Genomic DNA, 26206 nt, shown 5'->3' with positions numbered 1-26206 from the left:
GAAGAAATGATGTTAGAGCTTTTAAAATTTATGCACAACCTAACTATGGTGAGTAATATAAAATATGATAATATAATTTGAGCGCTTTTTATAAAGCGCATTAAGTGAAAGTCCAGATTAGCAAAGTAATATCAAGTGAAATATTATCTCTTATTTAATTCTCCTTTTTAATATATATATATATATATAATGCTTAATTTTTAAAGTGTTCGGATTTTCGGATCAATAATAAAATTAAAAATGCTATAGGTATGGTTCAAATTTGCAACCTAACCAAACAAATACAACCGTTTAACCAAATAGGCTAATAACACTTTATATTTTAAATTCAACATCAAATTTGATGAACGCGGTGGTTCATTAATAGTTTTTAAACAGACATAATTCTCTTTTGACTCTACGCCTATAGTTTTCACTATTATTAGTGAGAATTAATGGAAGAATTCCGTCATATTTATATAGATAGGGGACATAATTTATATGGATATAGTAAGTCTCGCATGGGCTACTTTAATGGTAGTCTTTACATTTTCCCTTTTACTATGGGAAAAAGTGGACTCTATATGTCAAACTAATTGAGTTGATGAATCAAACTGTATCAATTGTTTTAAAGATCGTTCTACAATGTTAGAGTAAATTGATACTTAGGTCGGATTGTGGGTTGACCCGCCCATAAACTTAAAACGGCTAAAAATAAAATTAAAAATGTTATTATATTTTTACCGTAATATTTTTCACGGTTTATTATATTATTACTCGTGTATTTGGACGAGATATATGCTAGTTTATCTAATTACCTTAATTATTTAACTCTCTTAATTTTCATTTTAAGTCATTAAATAAATGAACCATATAAATATCAATTATGCCAAAATTCCATACCAAAATAGCTTAATAAATTCTTTTCTTTTAAAAATCTAACAAGAAATATAGATGATTTTTCATCATATATATATATATATATATATATTATATAATATAATTTAATTAATAAAAACATAACAGGATTAAATTACATTTTTTTCATTATTATATTTTGCCATGTAAGAATTTTACAGATTTAATGATATACTAACCACCACACATGATCAAACTATTGAAGATTAATGATTATTTTGATTATTTTAATTATTGTACCTAATTTATTTATTAGTCTGTATTATTCATTAATATTAAAAAATATTATTATTTTATATAAATATTTTTTCATAACTTATATACTTAAATTCAAAGAAAAGAAAATATAACAAATAAAAAATAAAAAAATTATACATCAAATCAAATTAATTTTCTCTTTACTTTAATTTTTTTTTTCTCCTGTTTTTTCTCTTCTTTTCTTTTATTTCTTTTAATTTTTCTTTTTTTCTTCGTCTCGTCTCGTCTCCTAATCTCATTTAAATTAGATGAGAAACAAAATTTGTGGACAGAATAATATAATAAAATTAAAATACTTTAGTAAAGAGTTTATGTGAAAAAACTACTGTAATAAGATTTGTAAACGTTTTTTATTTTTTTATCATTATTTTTTAAAGAGGGAGAAATAAAATTATAAGGAAAATTTTTAGTAGAAAGAGAGAAGTAAATAAAATTAAAATAATTATTATTTCATTTTTTTATTACCAAGACATTCCAGCTAAGTCGTTTATAATATACCATTTCTCATATAATTTATTGCTAAGAAACTTGTCATTGAAATGTTTAATATTTCTTTATTGAACCTTTTTTAAGTGATTTCATCAATACTAGCATTTAGCCCGTGCATTTGCACGAGTAATAATATAAAAACCGTGAAAAAAAATTACGGATAACATTTTTTATTTTATTTTTAACAGTTTTAAGTTTATGGGTGAGTCAATCCACAATCCGACACAAGTATTCATTTACTCAACATCATTATATATTAGTTAGTTAAAAAGTTGAACTTATATTAATATTAAAACGTCCCGCGTTTATCAAATTTGGTGTTAAATTTAAAATATAAAGTCTTTGTAGCCTAGTTGGTTAAAGAGCTGTACTTGTTTTGTTGGGTTGCAAGTTCGAAACATACATCTAGCATTTTTAATTTTATTTTTAACCGTTTTAAATTTAAAAACCGGTCAACCCACAATCCGACCCAAATATCCAAATTAACCACAGCTTTCGACCCGGCAATCCGGACACTTTAAAAATTAAGCATCATTATATATATATAGATTAGTTAGTTAAAAAGTTGAATTTATATTAATATTAAAACGTCCCGCGTTTATCAAATTTGGTGTTGAATTTAAAATATAATGTCTTTGTAGCCTGGTTGGTTAAAGAGCTATACTTGTTTTGTTATGTTGCAAGTTCGAAACATACATCTAGCATTTTTAATTTTATTTTTAACCGTTTTAAATTTAAAAACGGGTCAACCCACAATCCGACCCAAATATCCAAATTAACCACAGCTCTCGACCCGGCAATCCGGACACTTTAAAAATTAAGCATCATTATATATATATAGATTTGAGTGATCTTTCATATCTTTTATTTATAATAAAGATTATTATTTTGACTAAAAATAAAAATAGATTCCTTCAATAACATTTTATTATACTTTTATAATTTTTATTCAATTCTCTTTCATATTCTATAAATTTTATTTTTTATTATATTATATAAGATTTTAATATTTTTTACTCATCTCAACAAAAATACAAATTGGGTGGATATTCTATGCTTTTATGATGACACTTGGTGTAGTATAAAAGTCTAAACGATTTATAATAAATTTGTCGACATTTTTATAAGTAAAAACATCACAGTTAATGACATGTTTATCATCAATTTAATGGTTTAGTTAGTCGAATTAGATTTATAAAAAAATATTAACATTATAATAAAAATTTTGCCATAACATAGTTTTGTTTCTAATAGAATACAAGCAAGTGTCTGCGTCGTCAGAATAAAATGTTATGTATTTATATACAGTTTCCATGAGGTGTATTGTTACAGTTTGTTCGCTAAGATAATTCAATATGATTTTTGTTGGGAGAAGTTTTGAAAGTCAAATATTTCATCTAAGACCTCGTTCTTTGAATGAATCGTTATATATTGTGGAATTCTTACGGATAATATATGTGCATGAAAAAAATTGTATTATGGTAAGTCATTATCGTATGTGTCACAATGAGATATATGAGCGACTCACTTACTTTTGCATTATTGATGAGTGACTAGTATTTAGAGTTTTTATGGAGTGTGATTGAGATTTACTAGGTGGTGACTGAGTTTTTAGGTAGTTGCTGAGAAATTTAAATTTAGGCGGTTGATATGACAAGCCTACGTATTTTGGTTAACATCCCGATTATTTTCTGGTAGACTATTTGGTTGGAAGAAATTTCCGAACCTTCAATGATAGTAGTCGTCCAATAACGTATCATTTATAATGTTATTATTATAACAATTTCTAAAATTCGTTTCGGAAATATAGTAGAGTCGGTCGGAGAATTAATCGTTCTTCTCGAGGATCCACGAGCTCCATAATTTATTAGACAATGTGTTTGTATTCGTTTCATATTTATTGATTGTAATTTTATTTTTATTTCCTCATGCATGCTTTGTTTTTTGTATTTAAATAATTTTTATTATTTTTTTTAATATAAATGAACCCTTAAAAAAAGATTTGTTATCCATAGTAAGGAAAGTCATGATATTTGGACTAATTGATTTAAAATTAGGGTATCAACTATCAAAGTTCTTTATGTTGAAAACATTTTTTTTTAAGTGCTTGAGGTTATATTAATAGTCTCTTTAGGAATTTGGCTCAAACACAGCCTCCTTATCATTTTTTATACATTTTATTTTAGTTTTTATCGTTCTACATAAAAGATGAAATTATTCTATTAAGATAACTCAAGTGGTGAGTTTGGTATAAGAGATCGAAATTAAAATAGAAGTCAAATTATGGGGTTATGGAAATAGAAGTTATAATTGTAGGTGAACTAACTTCTTAAATTAAAATAAATAAAAAACTTACAAAATTATTATACTTAGTCAAATTATTGTATAGAATCATTTTTAAATAATTTGTCTTATAATTCTCACTTAAAACATCAAGTGAGTAACATGGCTATGGAGTCATGCAAATTTTAACAAAAAAAAAATAATCTTATAGCAAAAGAATAAATAAAATAAAATTCATTAGAGTAATTTGATAAAATAATTAATTAATCACTTAATATTGATATTTTGTACTGTTTCATAAAATCATAGTAATATAACTTTAAGTTATTTTTTAAGAGAACTAATAAAAATTATTATTTTTTATTAAAATACTTAAAAAACTAAATACAAGATGTGTCATAAAGAGAGAAAATAATAATAATTATATATAAATTAATATTAAAGTCGGTGATAATATTTTATTTTAATAAAGCAAGTTAGGTTAAGACTATCTTTTAAATTAATGAAAATAGACATGGTCAAAGTTTTAGTAATATTTCATACACACTAGGATTATATTGAGGCAATCTCAGCTTTAAGACAATGCTTATATGCGTCTAATTAATTTTATATTTGAAAAACAAATATAATTATCAAAATAATGTAAAAAAACTTAAAAAATTACATTACATTTAATTTCATTCAAATTATTAATGCATTGTTTTAAGTTATTACATAAAACTAAGGTAATATTAAAATTATTTTGTCCATCTACTCTTATCACTTTAATTTAGGCCCACTTTGACTTTATCAATAAAATAGCAAAATTAATAAATACGGATTAAGGTCTATTAAGACAAATATATTATTTTAAGAAATAATATATGTTCATTACTACTAACTTCTTACCAGGACTCCTTCTTACGTAATTCTTTATAAGAGAAATAATACTGCATATTTTTAATGTTTAAATTGTCAAATTAGGAATATTTATTAGACTATTTTATTTTCATACATTTTCTTTCCAATCTTATAATTTAGGTTTTTTATTGTTAAAATTATTTAAAACTATGTTTTAACGATTAAAAACTTGGTTAACTTATTATCAAAATATATATATATATATTTTATATTGAATTTCAAAAAATTGATAGTCAAAATCTTTAATTCGCGAAAATTAGGTAATTAAATAATTGATATGATATTTTATTTAGATAAATGACTGAAGGAGTTAATAAATTATGTGTCACAATTTGATTGGTTAAAAAAGTAAAATAATTTATCTCTTTCCTCAAAGAACAACAACCTTTGGTCATTTGGGCTGCGGTTCAAGGTGGGAATGAAGGGTTTATTATTCCAACTAGGTGATGTTAGTCATTTCCATTCAAAATTTCTTCTTCCAAATTCTCTACACTATCACTCATTTATTTATTTATAAATAATGTCACGTTGATAATCAAATTAATAGAGACAAATTATGAGGGGAAAAAGAAATTTGAGAGAATGAATGAGTACTGGGTAAAAAAAGAATAAAGAGTGAATAGATAGAAAAGATAGATAAATTTTATTATTTTTTAGGCCAATCAAGATTGCTCGTTATGGCATTCCCTTTAAAAATTTCTCTCCCAATCATTTCTTACCAATTAGAAAGTTTGAAAAAAAAAATGTATGAACTCTCATTGTCCTAATAAATTGCCCTAATTTGACAATTTGAACATTAAAAATATGCAATATTATTTCTTAAATCATGGTAAGAAGTTAACACTAATGAACATATATTATTTCTTAAAATAATATTTGCCTTAACATACCTAATCAGATTTATTAATTTTGCCATTTTATTGATAAAGTCAAAGTGACCCAAATTAAAGTGATAAGAATATATGGACAAAATAATTTTATTATTTAGGGCATTTGTACCCGTTTCCTATTTTGTATCCCTAAAAATAATATAAAATAATAATATCCTTATTTTAGAGAATCAAAATATAAATTATTTTACATCAGCTTCCTTATCCTTATCCATATATCATTTAAATATTCATTAAAACAACTAACTTTTCAACCACCTCAACCACTTAATTACTTATTCATATATATTTAAATGTTCATGAAAGAGAAAATATATTATTTTATTATTTAGGGATGTTTCAGTAATCCCTAAATATAAAGATTCACTATTCATCATCTCTAAAAAAATATAAGGATAGGGAATTTGATAAAACATTTTTTTACAACTTTTATATTATTTATCTTCATAATAGAGATATAACACATTTTAAGGATTCTGCTACAAATGCCCTTACTTAGTTTTATGTAATAACTTAAAACAATGCATCATAATTTTAAATTAAATATAATATAATTTTTTAAGTTTATTTTACTTTATTTTGATAATTATATAAACACATATACTCATCTTTTAATCAAAATCTCATTTTATATATTTTAACAATAATGTGAAAATTCAACCATCTCAATCTCACAATTCATTTTTACTTTTTTACACAAGTGTACTATCTTATAATCAAAATCTCATTTTAAAGAAAAATTCACCTATTTCAATTTGACAATTCATCTTACTTTTTACCTAAATTATAAATGTTTGTACAAGGTTGACTGCAAATGACATGTCATATAAGATAATAATGAGCGGATAATGATGTAATATTATTTTTATTATTATTATTTAATATATATTAATATATATATAAGAAAAAAGAATGATGAAAAGAAAAGAAAGAAATTAGTTTATGATCTCCCCCTTGTTCTTCTTCTTCATCTTCGAGGTTCCAAGTCCAACTGTGGCGGACAGATTATATACAGAAGAGAGAGAGAGAGAGTAAACGCTAATCGGATGGTGATTCTCTCTCTTGATGATGTTGTCTATATATCCGCGTGATGATGGCGTACATTGATTCAAGGATGGCGTAAATTTCGTTCAATCTCTGATTCACAACCGAAATCCTGGCCTAAGAAATGGAGGATTCCTTTGTATGGAAAGCCAGGACTGCCTTTCATTCCGCTGCAGCTAAAGCGGAGAAAGTCTTTACGGATATTAAAAAATCTGATTCTCTAACCGATCCAGCAGGAGGTAATCATTCTTAATCTTATTCTACTATCTATATTCATTCAAATTAATCCATATTTCATCTATACTTCAATCATCGCTGTCAAATCTAACTCAACTTTCAAATATATATTCAAGACCATTCTCATCACCAATCCTCACCAAATTCGAAATCTCACTGCTCAATTGGAACTGCCGACTCAAAGGTAATAACATAATAATTCATAGATTTTTTGTATTAATTGTATGTTATATAGAATGTGATGATGCCAAAACCAAATCAGAAGTAAATGGAGGAATTGTGAGTAGTAGTAGTAGTTGTAGGGACTTACATGTGTTTATTTGCGCAGAGTCAACTTGAAGAAAAGCGTTTCTTGAGTGGGAAGCCAGCTCCGTTAACGACGAAACAAGATTGGCAGGAGAGATTTAGAAACTTTAGAATAGGAAAGAAAGGAATTGAAGATACTGAGAGTCCTGGGAATTCAAACATGTCTTTTGCAATTTTTGATACTAATTTGTACCTTAAGATTGAGAAGGATAATCCTGAGGTGAAGGCGAGTAAAGTTACTTTCTGATTCTGCGCATACTTCTCCCTTGTATTCACACGTTGGTTGGCCTGTTATCTTCCAGGATTCGGAAGCCTTTCCAGCGGAGGGTATTGATGCAACTTCAATTAGCATTATTCCTCCATTATCTGTAGTAAAGCAATTGGCAACAGCTATTGAGTATGTCTCTTAGATGTTTAATCTTCTGTTTTTGAAAGAACGCGTTATGTAAATAATCTTGACATCATTAATTCCCTCATTATATCAGGAAGTAGTTGTGCTTGTAAATACTTAAGGATGATGGATACTATTTTTTCAGGGCTGGGAAGAGAATTCACTCCATGAAAGATGTTCTGGCAACATCTAGAGATTCTTCACCAGTGAAGGATAGAGCCATTTCTGCTGTGAAATCACTAGTCTTACGAGAAAAGGATGAAAAATTCACCGCTGAGTTTGGTGGTGATAAGAATGTGGCGGCTCTGATGAATAAACTGCTTAGTGTAGGTATATTGACCCTCTCATGTAGTTTGATTGCATTTCTATTTGAAGGAAAATATTTCATCTTCAGTGTCTTTGTTATCCTTTGATGATTGTTCACTTCAATTACAATATTTGCAAGACATCTGCAGAAGGTGCTTCTTATGGGAGGAAGAGTGGCTCTGGTTCAGACGCAGAATTAAACATGTCTTTGCCCAAGGAGATTCATGGTACTCCTCCAGAAAGTTTTGTTGTTAAGATTTCTGAAGTCATTGGGGGCCTCAAGACACTTAGGAAAATGTCATTGTTTTGGTTTAAGGTTGTTGAAGAGGTAATTATCTTCTTCATTCATATATTCTAGTCTCACTTTAGAAAGAGATAACGAAGAGGGGATCATACTATTTATTAACAGAGGCAGGTTTATCTGAGATCTTGTTTGATGTGGACACTATCACATCAAATATCACTTTTTCATTCCCATCATTCAAATTATCAACTAAAATACCCTTTTATTCTTATAACATTTTAAAATATATAATGCTAAGGATATTTTGGTTATTTTATTCAAATAATCCAAAGTTTATCCAAATCCAAAGATCAAACAAGCACTAAATCATCACTCATTTCAGTTGTCCTCCTTGTGTATGAGGAGAAATTCATGTTTTTAATTCAGATTTTTGTTGGATTCTATTGGTACTAAAATTATTGCATCTTCATTTTTACTTGCAGCTGAGGAGACTTTGGGACGAAGATCAATATATCCCAGGCATTCCCCTAGATGAGATTCCGGACTTAAATTCGTGTCTTCTCTATCAGCAACTACAGGTCATAAACTGTTGTATTTCTAGAAAGAGGCGGTTATATGCTGCCACGGAGTCACTAGAATCCATTATAAGTCAAGCTAGCCATGTTATGGAATCATCTATTCCCGAAAGTCCTTTCTTGTATGCTAGAACCAGCACCGGAGAGTTTGTCCTCCGATTAGGAACTGACAAACAATATGAAAACCTAACAATGCTGGAAACAGGAGAACCTATTTATACACCTGTCACGCAGGTTTGGGCAATACATTAAGAATGAGTTTTTATTGTTTATTCATCTGGCTTTATTGGGGATTTGGTTGTACAGGAAGGGCCTTTGCTGACTGAAGATCTTATCAAAGAAACAGAGGAGTTTGTACTTAGGACTGGGAGGTTAGTGTAAAAAGTAGTTTCCTCTCTTTCCCTCGTTTCCGTGTTAAATCTTGTAATGTCATATAGTATTGAATCTTAAACCTTAGTTTGATGAAGGATTAACCTCTTATCCTATCTTCGATCAATTCATCAACTAAAACACTAAAATACCCTTAAAATAATCCACTTTTCATCAAACAAGTTTTTTTTTCTTCCAAAATATCGGATTATTAAAAAATCTGTTAGTTTATTGTGCCATCTTTTATCTTGAGGCATTGTTTTACATTGCTTCTTTCACTTTTCAGTGTAGGTGCTGGTTGCTCACAGCTCCTCTCTGACATGCAGGCATTCAAGGTGACTTTTATATCCTATTGTTTTTTGTCTTCTTTGATCAGGAAATAGGGGGAAAAAATCATAAATAAAATAAAAACTAAGAATTTTCCCTAACAATGTCTTCAGGCTGCAAATCCTGGTTGTATCTTGGAAGATTTTGTAAGATGGCACTCTCCACCTGACTGGATGGAAGCTGACCCAGATGTTGTAGATAACAATAATAACGGTGATGCAGTGTCTGCAAGAGGTCAACTAAGTAGTCGAATGCAGAAAGAAGGTTAATAATAAAATCTAATCTTAATGCATACAGGACAAATTTTCATATCAACTTTTGACAAGATGCAATTAAACTTCATATTATTATTCAAATAATGGATGATAATGAAAAACTGCATAATTATTTCAACTGCTTGTGATTCTTGTCCTTCAAAAAAGGAGTAACTTCTCAACCTGTGTTAATTTGATGCTGTTTCGGTTGAACATCTGAACATTAGAGGAGTTGTTATCAACCATTAATACATGTTTTAGTTACATTTACCAGATTCCTCTTTTATGTTCATTTGACTTCAATCATCAGCACCTGTAATGGTCCAATATAATTATGTGGTATTCCTCATCTTAAATCGTTGCTCATATGAATGTCTAGAGATGCAGTAAAGTCACTTTTGTTAGTTTTTATATTTTGTATAGTTGTAAGAAGTAATTTTGAGTAGTTAGTTGTGGAGCAATTACTGTTATGTGCTAAAGTGTATCGAGCCTATTTGGAAACTGCTATTTTGTCACAGTCAGGATCTCATTGGATGATCGTCAAAGTGAAATTAAAAGTGATGTTTTTTTCTAGATCATTATTCAGATATTTTTTAGATCATGATATAGATTATAGAGTAATTTTTTTCATTTGGTATAAAAATCATAATCTAGATTATTTTCTAGATGATTGTGATTTTTGAAAAACATAACAAATGTATATCTTTTCAGTGTCTCTCTAATAGTGTTCAATGTTATTATTTGTAGATTATATTCATTGTACTGATTAAGTTACTTTTATAACCAGGTAATTTGTGGCGGGAACTGTGGGAGACATCAAAGCCTGTGCCTTCTGTGAAGCAGGCTCCTCTCTTTGACGAGGACTTGGCTGTGTAAGTCAAAAGAAAGTTTTATTGTGCTGACTTGACCCGTTTTAAACTCAACTCCTGACAAGATGCTATGCCCATTGCAGGGAAGGAATACTAATTTCGTTGGAGGACATTTCTGCTTCTGACCTGTTTGAACAACTATTTATTTCTCTGGTAGGTTTCATTGGTTTTCATATCTTAATTTCTTTATATTTTTCTGGGTTACCCTGAAATGGGTTGCTTTAGTTTTCAAGTTTTGATTTCAATTCATGAGACTACATTGATAACGACTTTATCTATTGTAGCATTGTATTTTGGAGCCTGTTCTTATTATTTTGTGTGTATAGTATAATATATCATTTGAATTGTAAATGAAAAGACAAGAATGGCCATTTTATAAAAGAAGGGTGTTTTAGTTGATAATTTGAATGATTTGATTGATGATAGGATAAGCGGTTAAAAATCCAAATAACCCTGCACTAAACAAGGCCTTGTTGTGTTTAATGCTGTTCCGATTTCTTACTTGTTTCAGATTGGTTCTGCCTTTGTGATTGCTGAGGATAAGCTCTCCACAAATAGTGCTTTATCAAAGCTTTTCCATGAGTGCAAAGACTACATTGTTGCTACTTGTGGAGGCAAAACATGGCCTGATAAAGTTGACGATATTTGCCAGGTAGGTAGTTAACCTACTTTACCCGATCTCTTTTTTCATTAAATTACATATACACAGCCTTTCATATTGCCGATCTTATAGTGGCAATCATGACAAATATTGTCCCTTCTTTCTTGTTTGACATCCTTTATCTTTTTATCTGGAAAATGATAATTTAACAATCCTGATAGAAACACTTGTGACCAAAAGTAGTAACATACTTGATGAATTTTGATATTGGCAAACTTTTTGAATGGATCTAGACATCCTTAATTTGAAAATACTTTTGTTTCGAAATCCAAACCCGAATCTGACACAGAAACCGCCAATTAATTTATGATTATGGGTTAGAATCAACTTATCCAGTTTCCAAATATGATCCCATCTGGATACACACGCGGAAGAGTGTTTCCAAATGAACTGTACTTTCTAGATCTAACGGATAAACCTCCAACTAATTTCTGAATTTGGGTTACAATAATTTTAGACATACCCAGTTTCCAAATGTGATCCCATCTCGATCGACGTCTGAAAGGGTGCTTACACACTCAATCTATATGTTAGCATTTTGAACAAATTGACTTTGTATTTAAGGTTATGGTTGGAATATCTTTTGAACAGGTATATGATACAGTGGAGATTATGCTAATAAAGCCAGACGAGGTACTAAAGGCCATGGACCAGCCTGAAGAAAACTCAAGTGCAGGTGAACCGAAGCGACGGTTTAAGAAGCTCGGTGTAATATTTGGGGGAAAAGATAAGCAATCGCGAAAAGACCAGTTTTTCTCATCTATGTTCTCGAAGAAACCTCCTAGGCCCGGGAACAATTCCCCAACAACCGAAAAAACTGCTATTGAACATGATTGGGCTGTAGTATGATTTATGAAGAGTGAATAAATTTCCATTCATTCATGTACATTTTTCTTTTTTTTGAGAAGCAACAATTATTAGGGAAGTGTAATTTGTTAATTTTTGAAAAAAAGAAAATTAATATTAAGTTTTATAGGAAACATTATTGATGTAACCATCATTTCAAGAAAGTGTTAGTTTTAGCCTCTATTTGGGTTGTGGCTATTTTGATGTAACATTGATTGTGATTTTATAAATTAATATTAAAATATGAACTATTAAATTCATAAGTTTTAAGAATTTTACTAATAAGCAATTCTATTTCCCTAATTAATTTAGATCTCAAATCTTACAGAAAAAGGAAATAATTATATATTTTCCTAATTAATAGATATTTCAAATATTACATAGAAATACAACTATTATATTTCATTGAATATAAAACCTTCTCTATTTAGTTGTCTTTTTTTCCACTATTATAACTATACATTAATGCGGCAGTGGCAGTCATGGCATTATTTTAATATTAACAAAAATCATTCTAAAATAACCTCTAAGATCAATCAATTTATTTTATTATTTATTATAAATATTTTTCATTACATAATTATTTAATAATTCATATGAAAAACTCAAACTACCTATTATTTATTTATTTAAAAACAATTAGAACAACTTTTATAATTTAGAGCGATAAATGAGCTAAGTGAGCTAAGTGAGCTCCAGCTGACTAAGCTCGAGATCGAGTGATCTACTAGATTCGCTTTTTATCGACTCGGTTCAAATTCAAACGACTTTGTAAATTTGAGCTCGAACTCGATTCCACAATATACCTAAAAAATTCGAGCTTAACTCAAAAACTTGAATTAAAATTAATTTTTTCAGAGTTCAAACTAAAATAAAACTATTATATAATATATTACATATTATTTGACTCGAAATAAAGCACGACAACAATTGAGTCAATTATACAAGCCGACTTGAACTCAATCAAAATTAAACTCAAGTTATGTTTTGACCGAAAACCTAATATTAGGGATGACAATGGGGCAGAGAATGCATTTACCATCCCGGACCGTTTTATTTCAGGGATTTATTTTTACTATCATCCCCGCCTCGTTCGGTTTTGAGTAATTCTTGCGGGGCACAATTTATATTGTATTCTTTAAAAAATATATATATATAATAAAATTATATAAACAGATTTTTAAATATAATATATATTGTAATATATAAAAAAAATTTATATTATTATACCTAAATAAACTTAAAATTCTAATAAAATATAATGAAAAAATAAATATATTGATAATTTTATATATTTAATTGCGTTTATAGTGTTCGGGACAGAATCAGAATAGAATCGTAACGAAAGACACAAATATCATTCCCTAGAACGCCCAAATAACAATTCGGTTCAATTATCAGAGCACGGATTCAAATTACCATCTTACCTTCTACAACAAATAAGTTCCTACAAATATGTAAAGTTTATTCGAATCATATTATTATTTCACTGTAACTTGGGCTATAATATTAAGGCCCATATTAGTTGATAATTATTCTAAGTAAATCGGCCCGGACGAAAAGCAGAAAAAAAAAACTCTTTATGAAAATCTATATTATTTTCCGACAAAAAAATTCCATTATTCTCAAAATTGCAGGTCTCTCTCTCTTATTCTCTCCCTGTTCAGGTCATCTTCTTCGAACCCTACCGTTCGTATACTAACACATTTGAAGAAATCTTTCAATCTGGTCAAACTTATGAATGCATTCATCTTATAAACATCCTTTAATTTCATCGTATATATCAATCATATGATCCATTTCTCTGTTTCCGCTCTATAGATGAATCTTTAGCTTCTTTCATTCTTTGATGCAGTCGTACACCATTAAACTGAGGATGTTGGGAATACTTAGGCGTAGAGTTGCCTCTGGCGGCTCTTCTGGCTCGGTAACAACATCGATATGAAATCTGCTTATTAGATTTGCCAGTTTGAATTCGATTTCATGTGATTCTTTCTGTTATTTGCCTGTAGATACTCGGTCGTTCATCTCGGGTGATTCGGACTCCTGACCGTACTTCTTCTATAGTTGTATCATGTGCTGGACAAGAGGTATGTCTTGATTTTCATATTGAAAGAGATCAAATTTGTTTAGACTTAGGTCTTTGACAATTATTGAAGAGCTGGAAATTGGAATTACGCAAAAGACAAACGAACATGATGGTTGGACTACCGATCTCGTTTTAATCACTAGAAAACTGAAACATCACTATCTTTAACTATCACTAGCATTTGAATTTTTGTCTGTATCACAACCTTTAGAAGAAGAAAGTTAAATCATTCTAATTAAAAAGTTATAATCTTGGATCTTATATGGAACTTATTCAGAACTGATTTTCTAAAGTTAAGATTGCTTTATGATCATCATCAGTTTGATTTTTTTGTTTCATTTTGTATTAAGTTTATTTTATGGATCATGATCTAGATTATTTTTTTGAAAATGATTATGAAAGCTCGAACCCACAACCATCCCTTTCACTCTATCACTGAGCTAAACTAGCTTTCAGATCATGATCTAGATTATATGGTGTTTTTTAGCTTCATTTTGGGTGATCAATCAAGATTATTTTCTAGATATTGTGATTTTGACAATCATAACAATGTTATTTTTTTCATGTGATCATAAAATTTGATAACCAATAGACTCTTACTATTTTCCCTTTTACACGTGAACAGGATTTGCATCATCTATCAGGGAGCGGGCATGCTCGGAATCTATCCAACTTTATTTTACCAGGTGATTTGTTATTTTATTTTTCACTTGTTGTGTATTATATGGTTTTCTTTTGGTTAATTCCTCTTGTATTTTCTTTTGTATCAGGCCATTCTATTGGAAGCCAAATGCGGTCAGTGTGCTATAATTGTTTCCTTCTCTAGCAATTAACTATTAAACTGATGTTCTATTTTTTAATTCTTCCTCCATTCGAGCGAGGCCGAAAATAAGGGTCTTTGAGTTCCCACTATTAATATTAGAAATAGGTAGAATGTGAAAGGAATAACCAAAATGCAATTGGGAGTGCATAGAAATATAGAATGAATTTCACCTATAAGATTAGATCATTTCAATTACATCCTTTTGCTGACCTGTGTTAGATAATTGTTGTTGTTGAGTGTTTCTGATTGCCCACATTTCTTGGATGTAGGCATGCTGTGTCTGGTTCTCAGACTGTTGCTACCATGGTAATGCAAAGCCGATTGTTCTCTTCTGACGGTAAGTTTTTGAGCTTGCCTCTGCTTTCATGTTGTGGACAAGTTTTACTAGCAGGGATAGTGTACGCATTTATATGAGTCTCATTTCATGGGCTTCATGTTTGTGTGACTCCAGATAATTAGAATTTTGATGTTCTTAGTCCATAGTTTAGTTATTATATTTACCTATCCATCTTCTAGATTCTTATCTTTAAAACTTTTTTTATTCTGACAAATACCAGTTAAGCAGAGGTACATACCCATAATTTTTTTTTGATGTTGACCATGATAGAAAAACAATCTATATTTGTTATGTTTTCCAAATCACAATGATCAAGAAAAAATCTGATCGTGATCCAAAAAATGGAGAAAAGAATCTTTATACCAAATGAAGCATTAATTACACTACACTTTGGAGAATGGTCTCGAAAATAATTTGTATACTAATTGAAGGAACACAAATTACACATATGCTCATCTTTCTTTGTATGTGAAACAGGTGATCTTGTTGATGCTGTAGTACCATATATGGGCGAATCCATAACTGATGGAACTTTGGCCAAGTTCTTAAAGAGTATGCTCTCTATTTTTTCCCCTTTAATCTGTTCTACATTTCTCTCTCCCTAAATTTAAGTATCAGTTACCATTGTTTGAGGCTTGAGAATGACACTTTGTAAATGCTTGGATCTAGATCCTGGTGACAGTGTTGCCATTGATGAACCAATTGCTCAAGTGGAAACAGATAAGGTGACAATTAGTATTTTACTTTTGGTTTAATCGCCCAAAAACTCTGAAAACATTCTCTAAGGTACCAATCAATTGTAAATTCTTATTATGTATGTCCCATAGGTGACGATAGATGTTGCAAGCCCCGAAGCAGGTGTGATCCAAAAGGTAGAGTTTGTACTTTGGTATATATTTGTTTATCTTCTAGTTTATGTAATAGCTTGTTTCTCTCTATATTTGGTTGACTCACATGATTTGGAATCTTTGCCAGTTTACAGCAAAAGAAGGGGATACGGTGGAGCCTGGTACTAAGATAGCTATTATTTCAAAGTCTGGTGAAGGTGTAGAGAAAGCGGTTCCATCTGAAAAGGCTTCAGACAAAGATTCTGCTCCACCACCCACTCCTGCTAAGGGTGAAGAGGAAAAGAAAAAACCTGAAAGTGCTCCTGTTCCAGAGAAGACAACCAAACCTACTCCAGCTCGCCCTTCTCCTCCTCCTAAAGGCACTGCTTCTGAACCTCAGCTCCCGCCAAAAGACAGGGAAAGAAGAGTATGTTGAACTCCTTTCTTTTTCATATTTACCTAGTATATTATTAAGTTCATTGCTGATGAAATGTTTAAATCATCTTTCAATTTCAGGTTCCAATGACAAGGCTCAGGAAAAGAGTCGCAACTAGGTTGAAAGACTCACAAAATACATTTGCATTGTTGACTACATTCAATGAAGTTGATATGTAAGTGGCTCTGTGTATTTTTAAGTGTTTTTTTTGTTTGTTTGAAAAAGTTAAAAGATTGTATTAAATTATTAATTAAGTTGTTGCATAAACCTCATAAAGTAAAAGAACGGTCGGAGATGAGAAGCGAGAGGGTAAAGGAATATTTTCAACAAGGCATTAACCTATTTCCAAATAAACAGTCCAACAATATGTACACAAAACCAATAGCTTGTTTTGATGTAGTTTTTTTTTTTAAATCATAGGACACAAATTTGTATGATGAAAAAGTGGATTACTAAGGGTTATTTGGGCTATAATATTTTAAAATGTTATAAAGTAAAAATATTTTAGTTGATTTGAATAATTTGATTGTTTATGGGGATAAGGGTTCCATCAAACAAGGCCCAACTCAACCAAGGTCTTGTTTGATCGGGGTTATTTAAACAACTAAGTGGTTATTTTCAAATAATCTTGTTTGATGTAGCATATTGAAAATTAGGTTATTTGGGCAAAAAAATATTAGAGGTATAAATATATGAGTATATATATATATATATTATATTGAAATAGATGGTATTTTGGTTGAATAATAGGATTGGTGAGTACATTTTTGTTTGATAGTGAGTTATTTGGAATTATTCCCAATTAACCCACTTCGATCAAGGCCCAAAATCATCATGTCTCATTTCCATTTACAGAAATGAGAAATTCTTCTGCCAATTTCTCTGATTAAGTGTATTTTGACCGTTTACATATATATATATATTTATGCTATAAGATGCTAATACTTGTGCTATGGTTTTTGAAAATTTTGAAATGAGAAAATAGCACTCAAATCATATTTTCATTGTTGGAGTTCACCTTCGATTGGCTCTTTGCGCAGGACCAATTTGATGAAACTTCGTTCGGATTACAAAGATTTATTTGTTGAAAAGCATGGAGGAGTAAAGTTGGGGCTTATGTCTGGATTTATCAAAGTATGTGAGCTGTTGATTGTTAATAGTACTGAAAACCAAATTTCAATTGCCTTTTATTTCATTTGAATAACGGGTCATTTCTTACATTTTTGGTTAAAATCTCAGGCTGCTGTTAGCGGGCTCCAGAATCAACCAATTGTTAATGCTGTTATTGATGGAGATGATATTATATACAGAGACTATATAGACATCAGTGTAGCTGTTGGTACTCCAAAGGTTTGTCTGAGAAATTCACTTAATCTCACAAAATTGTTCTTTTCGGCATTAATTGTCATTTTCCTGATGACATGAAATATGACACGAGAATAAGGTTAGGGCATTGAAAAACTAATCATAAGAGAACACTTGTAGATAAGATAATTAATTATTTTTAGTAAATGATTAGTATTAGTTAAATAAATAGTTATCTGATTTGAATTAGGCTTTGTTTAATCTGGGTTATCAAATCATAAACCAAATACTAAAATATTCTGTATTCAATATTTATACCTCAATATCTTTTTACTCAAATAACCCGATTTTCAATAAACTACATCCTACAAGATTATTTTTAAATAACCCAAGATCAAACCAGGCACAAATAACCCACTATTAATCTACCATCAACTAAAAATACCAAAATTTCCTCCATATATTTCTTTTGAAATTTATTTACTTATTTATATATTTATGCCCCTAATGTATTTTTACTTTGTAATCCCAAAATAACCTAGTCTTTATAACATACATCCAATGGGTTATTTATTTAAATAATCCCGAATCAAACAAGGCCATAGATTAGTTAGAGTTAAAACTACATTATACGCATATTTCTTGTCGACCATAGAAATGATTACAATAGGGTCCTGAAAAATACGATGAGAATCAATAAAAAGGGAAAGAAAATAGAAAATTAAACATAAAACAGCCTTTGCTACATGTTAGATCGATTCTACATCAGAATCCTTAGGTTATCAGAAAGGCGAAAGTGCTGTTAGGATCAATAATTTTTTGGATCCATCCTACATATAGAAATATACTCCATTTGTAAATACTTTCTGCAGGGCAAGAAAACGTCCATAAATTTGCTTGAAAACTCTTTTATTATTATTATTATTATTTTTAATTTAGCTAAAGTATCTCATATGGATGATGATTTAGATCAGATAATATTTTGGAACATAACATATATTCGTAAATTTGGTGAAGTTTTCTCATCCATAAAGTGTGATAATATAACATTGATTGCCATAAAGCATGACATTTAAATCAAGCAGAAGGAAAATTGGTCCATGTTATAAACCCTACATATTGATGAATCATTTTTTATTTTGATTATCCAGGGGCTGGTTGTTCCTGTTATCCGCAATGCTGATAAAATGAATTTTGCGGAAATAGAGAAAGAAATAAGCTCACTTGCTAAAAAGGCAGTTGATGGAAGTCTTTCAATTGACGAGATGGCTGGAGGTTCATTCACTATATCGAACGGAGGCGTCTATGGAAGTCTATTGAGCACACCTATAATAAACCCCCCTCAGGTATTTCATTCATTAAGTCCTCAAAACATGAATTTACTCGAGAATTAAAATATGTTTAATTTGTTGGGGTACAGTCTGCAATTCTGGGGATGCATTCGATAGTGAATCGGCCAATGGTGGTTGGAGGCAATGTAGTTGCTAGGCCAATGATGTACATTGCTTTGACCTATGATCATAGGCTGATTGACGGTAGAGAGGCTGTCTTCTTCCTTCGACGCATTAAGGATGTGGTTGAAGATCCTCGCAGATTGCTCCTCGATGTTTAAGACGACAATGATGGATCGATGGCTTGCTTTTGAAATTTGTTTTTTCTGTTGGCGATATACTAAAAAAACTGAATAATACCTCGAGAAGATCGAGGAGAGGTGTCCTTACCCCGTTTTGATAAGTTTTATTTATACTGTTGGGTTCTCATCCAGTTTGCAGAATACTCGCTTACCAGACGAGGTCAGTGTTACGTTTACTACTATTCTTTTTGTGCACATCAGATGATGTATGATAAAAAATTATACTGTTTATGCTATTTCTGCTTAATGTTTCATTTTGTACCAATAGATCATTCTGAAAATATGAGTTCACTCATTTTAATGACTTTGATTTTTAAAATTTTGTAGAAATAAAGTTAATTTATTTTAGGGAAAGAAGAACAAGTTGAATGGTGTTAAAACAATCTTTATCGAATGTTAATAAGCAATGTGGAAAAAGTGCCATGTATGTCCCTAATAGTGTTAAATTTGTAAGAGAATTTTAAATAAAAGATCAGTTCAAATAATTTATAATTTTTTTTGAAAAAAATTTAAAATAATTTTAGATCCAATTATTTTGTCTCACACGGAATTAAGAAAGGATCACTAATACAAACTCGAGGAGGATTTTTTTTTGGAATACTTATTTATATATATTTATTTTATTTTTCCATTTTAAATATTTGAAAAAATTTCTTAAATAAAAATTTGTATAGAAATTAAAATTTAAAGTCGATAGACAGTTACTCAATTTAAGCATCAAACCGAACAAAATTTAAAATTTGATTGATGGAAAGGAACGATGTTAGACTTTTATTTATGGGAATACTTATTTATATATATATATACATAATTTTTTATTTTATTTTAAATACTTTAAGAAATGTTTTAAATAAAAACTTATGTGGATTAATTATAGTTTTAGTGAGCTTCTAAGACCATACTTGTTATAGGTTCCAAGGGATATTTTAACTTGTTAGAGTTTTTTTTTAGGAAACAATTATTCAATTTAAACATTTAACCAACAAATAAAAGATTAAAAGAAAGACAAGATGACAATATTTTTAAAAATTATTTCATTAAAGATGTAAAAGGGATTCCCTACTATCATTTTTTAAGATGTGAACCTATAACCTCAAAATATGAAAATCATCACTTTAAAATCACTTATTGTTTAAATATAGATTACCTAATGATTTTAAAAAAAAAAGTTCAAATGAGGACCACAATTTTCCTTAAAATGACTGGTTGAAAATGGAATTTATCTTTTCTATAAAAAAGTTTCAAATAGAGTAAAAATGATTTATTTATTTATTTATATTTAATTGGTGAAAATGGTACTGGTCATACTTAAGCCTTGTTTAGGAAGGATTATTTACACTTTCATCAATAATTTATAAAAAATGCTTAAATGCCTTATTTTTCTTTAACTTTTATTTTTTTTTTTATTAAATACTAATATCTTTGAATTATTTTTATCAATTTTTTTTTTTATAATTATCAATGCCAAACAATATTTTATATAACCCAAATTGAAACAAGGCCTAATCTTTTTAAAATTCTACTATTATAAATGGTTTTGTTATGTAAATATTTATATAATTGTTTTTGTTATTGTTCATTTCCTTACTTATTTTTACTATCTATTTTATTTAAATCTTTGATATTAAATTGGAAATGACTCTGCACCCCTACATACACGTTAGGATATACCATACCAGAACTAAAGGAAAAACTAAAAGTGAATGATTCCTTAACCCATTCACAAGTTTTAAGGAACATGACAAAGAATCTAACTTTTCCTACTTTAAATTTTGAAAAAAAAGTAGTTTCCCAATAATCACTTTTCTTCGTCCCCACATCGACTCATTTACAATGATTAATCTTCTGTTTGTACTCATATTCATCGAGATGGGTATAATCCTTTCCTTAACTTTTGCTACCCCGGCAAGAAAAATATCGATGATCGGATTAGATAGAACCAAACGAGGCCGTGGACTCGTTGTTTCAAGAACTATCGCGGGTATCATGTTGTTAATCTTTTCGTCAAGCTTATACACCCTTGTTAAGACCCGAGAAAGTGTGCCCGACTCGATCATGAGCCCGACTCGTCAAGTTCTTATGGCTAACCATTTGCTTGAAGCTTCTCTTTTAGGTGATTATTTGAAAATGAATATTTTTTTTACACATTTGGTTAATTGGATTGATATATGGTAACTAATAATAATAATATTCTTTAATGTAGGTTTCTCCATGTTCATGGGATTGATGATAGACAGGCTACACTACCATATTAAAGATATCAATAACTTAAGGAAGCGTTTGGATGCAATGAAACAACTCAAATGAAAGAAAGACATTATTTCTTATATTGGCAAAACACTCTAAGGATAATAATTTATTAGGATTGTTTGTGATAATTAATATGGTAAGAATGTCAACTTGTATAAATTACTAAGAAAACATACAAAAATGTACTTTTGAGATTATAATTTTATTTAACAATACTATAATTAGGCATATTTGCAAGGATGTTAATAAGAATTAGGAGAACACATGTATAATTAAATCTATTAAAAAAATGAATTAATTGAGATTTAAATGAAATAATATCAAGTGTTAACAGGAAGATATCCTATCAATTCAATTTGAGGTTTAATTTAACAAATCAGAGTAATTCAAAAAAAAAAAAAAAATCTTGTTTCAGAAATCATATGTTTCACATTTGATTTTTAATAAAAAAAAAACATTTTTATTAAATTTGGACGGTGATTGTGAGAGGTCCATGATTATCACTATAAATATATTGAAAAAATAAATAAAAATTGTGAAAACCTTTATATAAAATATTGATTTATGACGTGACATGTATTTCATTTCTTTTTAGATGTGTTCACTAGGGATGACAATTTAGGTCGAGTTCGGGTGGAGTGATATTAACTTGAACCTGATTTGTTTAGTAATTAGGGTTAAAATATTTAACATAAACCTAATATCTTAAATTTGTAGTTGATTCGAATCCGATCCAATTGACCTGATATAACTTGAACCCAACCTGATTTAACCCGATATAATTAATATCACTTTAAATTAAAATGACATCAACCGAAAATAAAAATAAAGTTAAATAAAAAATTCTTTTGCGAAAAACCAAAATAAATAAATAAATGAATGAGTAGATAAGGTCAAACACAAAACTGAAAATTAAAAACGGATTGACGGGTCTATATCGAGTCATTTAAGGTCGATATGATTTTGACATGTTTAATAATGAAATTAAATAGGTCACCTGATTTCGATTCGAACCAAAAAATACAAAATTCTATCTTGATTTTTTCGTGTTTGGTTCGGGTAAGATTTTGATGTTGGGTAAAAAATTGTCTTTAGGCTATCATTAAGCCTATAGATAATCTCAATTCAATTTTTTTATTAAAAGTACCTTAAAATTATTTTTAAAAAAATAAAATAAAAGTTGGTGGTATCTTTCATCAAAGCACCCATTTCCAAAAGGAAAATGATGATGATCAATAGAGGACAAATAAGTGTAAAAATGTTATATAGTTGGAAATGATTAAAAAAAAGAAAGAAAGCAATAATGAATTCAAATAAAACTTGCATTGATTTCAATTTCACAACAACCACACATAATTCCTCAAACAACATAAAATCACATTCCAAATCTTCCTTATTATTTAACATTTTATATTCTACCCACTTCTTTTTCAAGTTTTCCGATACCAAATCGCCGGCGCCGGCAAGAAACCGATCATCTTCACCCAACATTTCATCTCTTTCAATTTCTTCTCCTTCGTTAATATCAATGCAATTGGTTCTAACAGATACCCAGCTTTCATCCACACTCCAATTACAAACATTTGAACTCATCAATCGAAGAATCCTCCTCGCCGGAGAAACAGATGATCCCCTGTCTGAACTTTCCGGCAAAGAATCCCAATACGATTGATCCAAAACAGAGCAAGGCGATTCTCTCTCGAATACCTCAACTTCGCCGGAGTTAGGAATTGAAACCTTAATCTTAACAAATGGGTGTTCAAGAAGTTGCTTCGCAGTCCATCTTTCTCTACAATCTCTCACCAAACATTTACTCAAGAAATCCTTCCCGTCGTTGGATAACCGCCTTGGAAACTCCGGCAAATCGCCGGAGAACCCAATTCTGTAAAGAGCCGAAACAGGGTTAGTTATCTCCGGCCAGGGATTAGACCCAGTTGCCATTTCGATTATCAAACACCCAACAGCCCAAATATCAGCCGGAAACCATTGCTCTTCCCCTCGTGCAACTTCCGGCGCCATGAAAACCGGCGTGCCTGAAAATGTCGACTGAGAATAATAATCTCCGGCACAACCAAAATCGCAAATTTTCGCGCCAAATTTCCCAACAAGAACGTTCTGGCTCTTGATATCACGATGAGCAATTCCGTTTGAATGTAGATAATCAATACCCATTAACAAATCCCTCAAATACGATCTCATCTTGGATTCATCAAGCGACCCTTTTTCCCTTCTGATCTCGTCGGAGATCGTGCCGGACGGGACGTACTCCATGAACAAATTGAACATGGGATTACCATTTTCTTCAGAATCTTGACAACCCATGTAATTGATCACATAAGGAGAGCTTAATCTTGATAGAATTTGAGCTTCTTTCTTTAATTGATCGGAGAAATCGAGATGGGTAGATTTAACGGCGAAGAGTTGGCCGGATTTAGAAGTGGCGATGGAGACTTGGGCGGTTGAACCGCGACCAATTGTGCGTCCTCTGGTCCACTCCTCCATGGTTTGGGAGAGGAACCAGAGGGGGTAAAGGAGCAAGAATTAATGGAGGAAAAAGGTATTTACTATTTAGGGTTTTTTTGCAGGGGAGAAAAGATGAAGATGAAGATGGGAAATGAATGATTTTGGATGATGGGTTTAAATATAACAAGTAGTGGGAGAAGAATACAAAGAGGAGATTGAAATGGAAATGCTTTCGGTATTTTTAAGCTGTCTTTATGCCTTTAGTGGCTCTTATTACTATGGAATCTTTTCTTGCACTTTTTGGACCTTCATTTCTATTAAACTTACAAAGATCTATCTTTTAATTCTACCTTCTTTCAATTTTTTTTTTACTATTTTCAAATAATCACCCATTACCTATGACCCATCGTCATTCAATTCAATGTATACTACAAGTATGCTTAATAACTTTTCCGAGTCAATCCACCCATGTAATTTCAGTGGTAAGAGTCGACTTAAAAATCAAAAGGACAAGTGTTCGATTTAATCTGAAAACAATTTGAATTAAAACAGGGACAATAACCGTAGAGTGTCATGCGCGCTAATTCTTCTTAATTAAAATAAAATAATAATAATTTCGAGTTTTCATATTCAAACCATATGCAAGTATGAAAGTATGTCTCTGTTTTCATTTTATAGTTGAGTTATAATAGATCTTATAGATAACCTACTAAAATAGTTTAATTAATTGACAGTAAATGTTTTTAAGAGACCAAATATTACAAATTCGATTCCGAATTCCGAATATAAGTTGGGTGAAGATAGGGTCATTTCTAGAGTGAGGCTAAGGTAAATTAGGCAGCCATGACCTTAACCTTAACATTTGATATTAGAGTATTTACACTATTATATGTTTTCAATTTAACTCCAAACTCATAAAATAGGTATGGATAATATAGAAATGGTAATCAAATAAGTAGATGAATGAGAATATTCTTATAATAAAGAATAAAAGTTAGTGTATGGCAAGAAGTTATGATGAAGATTTTTACTTGAGTGAAAAGCAACCACGTCACGCAGGGTTTGGCCGGGGGAAATGGACGGCGCTAGATTTATTAGTATTTTTCTATACAACCATTAGGATGACGACACGTCATCTCAATGCTTACAGCTTACGGAATCCGCTTATCAAGAGGAGGTGGTCGGTGACGCTACAATAATATTGTTCATTATCTTCATTCATCCACAATTGTGTCTTGTTTGCTTTAACATATAAAATTATTCATATTATTTTATCTCACTTTATTATTGTTAAGATTATTAAATTCAAACATTCTCACTTGTTGTTCTAAGATTAAGGAAATGCGCAATAAGCAGTCTTTTACTCGTGAATGAAAAATAAAATAAAATGAGATGTTTGGTTCATGATAGGGTTACAAATAAATAAAGCTGAGCTCAAACTAATTTGAGTTCGAGCTCGACTCGATTAAATATTTATTAGTTCGAATCGAACTCAAGTTTGAACGAGTTTATAAATTTGAGCTCGATATCGACTATTTACTTACAAGTTCGGCTGGATTCGGTAAACTTGAACTAAATTAAATTTTTAGATATTTGTGAAAAAAATATATTTAATTTAAAATTTAGATTTTAATATTAAAATAAATAAAATATATATTATTTATTATAGCTCCACAAACTTTAAAGTAAATATTATTTGAACTCGACTCGAATATTATACGAGACGGCTCGAACTCTGTCAAACTAAAACTCAAGTTGAACTTTGATCGAGCGGCTCGACTCATTTGCAACCCTAGTTTATGAGTTTGATTCCATCACATTGATGTGATTTGATTAAGATTATTTGAAATGTGGGTATTGTTTAGTAATTTTTTTATTTAAAGGTAATATATAATAA

General features: G+C 30.0%; 4 protein-coding genes across 7 annotated transcripts; 3 read left to right on the top strand and 1 right to left on the bottom strand.

Moving 5' to 3' along the window:
- The first annotated feature begins 6667 nt into the window (after nucleotides 1-6667).
- On the top strand, nucleotides 6668-12338 carry LOC124945825 (rab3 GTPase-activating protein catalytic subunit). Of its 3 annotated transcripts, none has more exons than XM_047486329.1 (14): nucleotides 6668-7000; nucleotides 7115-7182; nucleotides 7327-7524; nucleotides 7607-7701; nucleotides 7841-8021; nucleotides 8141-8329; nucleotides 8728-9054; nucleotides 9127-9191; nucleotides 9476-9524; nucleotides 9630-9780; nucleotides 10558-10642; nucleotides 10723-10792; nucleotides 11151-11291; nucleotides 11892-12338. In XM_047486329.1, exons 1-14 carry the CDS (start codon nucleotides 6886-6888, stop codon nucleotides 12147-12149), a joined length of 1992 nt encoding a protein of 663 aa, XP_047342285.1. In that variant the 5' UTR covers nucleotides 6668-6885; the 3' UTR covers nucleotides 12150-12338. The 3 variants fall into 3 exon arrangements, with proteins under 3 accessions (XP_047342285.1, XP_047342283.1, XP_047342284.1); XM_047486327.1 differs by having other exon boundaries at nucleotides 7327-7530; XM_047486328.1 differs by having other exon boundaries at nucleotides 7327-7530; nucleotides 7841-8025; nucleotides 8151-8329.
- Nucleotides 12339-13749: 1411 nt separating this feature from the next.
- Nucleotides 13750-19891, top strand: LOC124945164 (dihydrolipoyllysine-residue succinyltransferase component of 2-oxoglutarate dehydrogenase complex 2, mitochondrial-like). 2 transcript variants are annotated; one of them, XM_047485551.1, is made up of 15 exons: nucleotides 13750-13874; nucleotides 14002-14073; nucleotides 14159-14236; nucleotides 14861-14921; nucleotides 15006-15030; nucleotides 15328-15395; nucleotides 15873-15947; nucleotides 16065-16120; nucleotides 16223-16267; nucleotides 16371-16649; nucleotides 16739-16833; nucleotides 17699-17792; nucleotides 17898-18008; nucleotides 19115-19309; nucleotides 19384-19891. In XM_047485551.1, the coding sequence occupies exons 2-15, from the start codon at nucleotides 14023-14025 to the stop codon at nucleotides 19573-19575; spliced, it is 1425 nt and encodes a 474-aa protein (XP_047341507.1). In that variant the 5' UTR covers nucleotides 13750-13874; nucleotides 14002-14022; the 3' UTR covers nucleotides 19576-19891. The 2 variants fall into 2 exon arrangements, with proteins under 2 accessions (XP_047341507.1, XP_047341508.1); XM_047485552.1 differs by having other exon boundaries at nucleotides 13755-13813.
- A 1389-nt stretch (nucleotides 19892-21280) lies between these two features.
- Nucleotides 21281-22076, top strand: LOC124910613. Its single transcript, XM_047451286.1, has 2 exons — nucleotides 21281-21709; nucleotides 21800-22076. Exons 1-2 carry the CDS (start codon nucleotides 21430-21432, stop codon nucleotides 21901-21903), a joined length of 384 nt encoding a protein of 127 aa, XP_047307242.1. The 5' UTR covers nucleotides 21281-21429; the 3' UTR covers nucleotides 21904-22076.
- An 861-nt stretch (nucleotides 22077-22937) lies between these two features.
- On the bottom strand, nucleotides 22938-24524 carry LOC124946248 (mitogen-activated protein kinase kinase kinase 18-like). The gene is made up of 2 exons (XM_047486814.1): nucleotides 23052-24524; nucleotides 22938-22954 (listed from the first exon to the last, which is right to left on the bottom strand). The coding sequence occupies exons 1-2, from the start codon at nucleotides 24346-24348 to the stop codon at nucleotides 22938-22940; spliced, it is 1314 nt and encodes a 437-aa protein (XP_047342770.1). The 5' UTR covers nucleotides 24349-24524.
- Between the last annotated feature and the right edge of the window lie 1682 nt (nucleotides 24525-26206).

Source organism: Impatiens glandulifera, chromosome 7, assembly GCF_907164915.1.
Source record: "Impatiens glandulifera chromosome 7, dImpGla2.1, whole genome shotgun sequence".
Lineage (NCBI taxonomy): Eukaryota > Viridiplantae > Streptophyta > Magnoliopsida > Ericales > Balsaminaceae > Impatiens > Impatiens glandulifera.
Note: the sequence above shows the minus strand (reverse complement) of the source record. Positions and strands in the feature narration are given on the sequence as shown.

Bases quoted from the DNA above. Each gene is read 5' to 3' on its own strand.
- LOC124910613 (XM_047451286.1), top strand. From the start codon at position 21,430: ATGATTAATCTTCTGTTTGTACTCATATTCATCGAGATGGGTATAATC. The intron at 21,710-21,799 runs GTGATTATTTGA...TCTTTAATGTAG, and splicing joins GCTTGAAGCTTCTCTTTTAG to GTTTCTCCATGTTCATGGGA.
- LOC124945164 (XM_047485551.1), top strand. From the start codon at position 14,023: ATGTTGGGAATACTTAGGCGTAGAGTTGCCTCTGGCGGCTCTTCTGGC. The intron at 14,074-14,158 runs GTAACAACATCG...ATTTGCCTGTAG, and splicing joins CTGGCGGCTCTTCTGGCTCG to ATACTCGGTCGTTCATCTCG. The intron at 14,237-14,860 runs GTATGTCTTGAT...ACACGTGAACAG, and splicing joins TATCATGTGCTGGACAAGAG to GATTTGCATCATCTATCAGG.
- LOC124945825 (XM_047486327.1), top strand. From the start codon at position 6,886: ATGGAGGATTCCTTTGTATGGAAAGCCAGGACTGCCTTTCATTCCGCT. The intron at 9,192-9,475 runs GTTAGTGTAAAA...TTCACTTTTCAG, and splicing joins TTTGTACTTAGGACTGGGAG to TGTAGGTGCTGGTTGCTCAC. The intron at 9,781-10,557 runs GTTAATAATAAA...TTTTATAACCAG, and splicing joins TAGTCGAATGCAGAAAGAAG to GTAATTTGTGGCGGGAACTG.
- LOC124946248 (XM_047486814.1), bottom strand. From the start codon at position 24,348: ATGGAGGAGTGGACCAGAGGACGCACAATTGGTCGCGGTTCAACCGCC.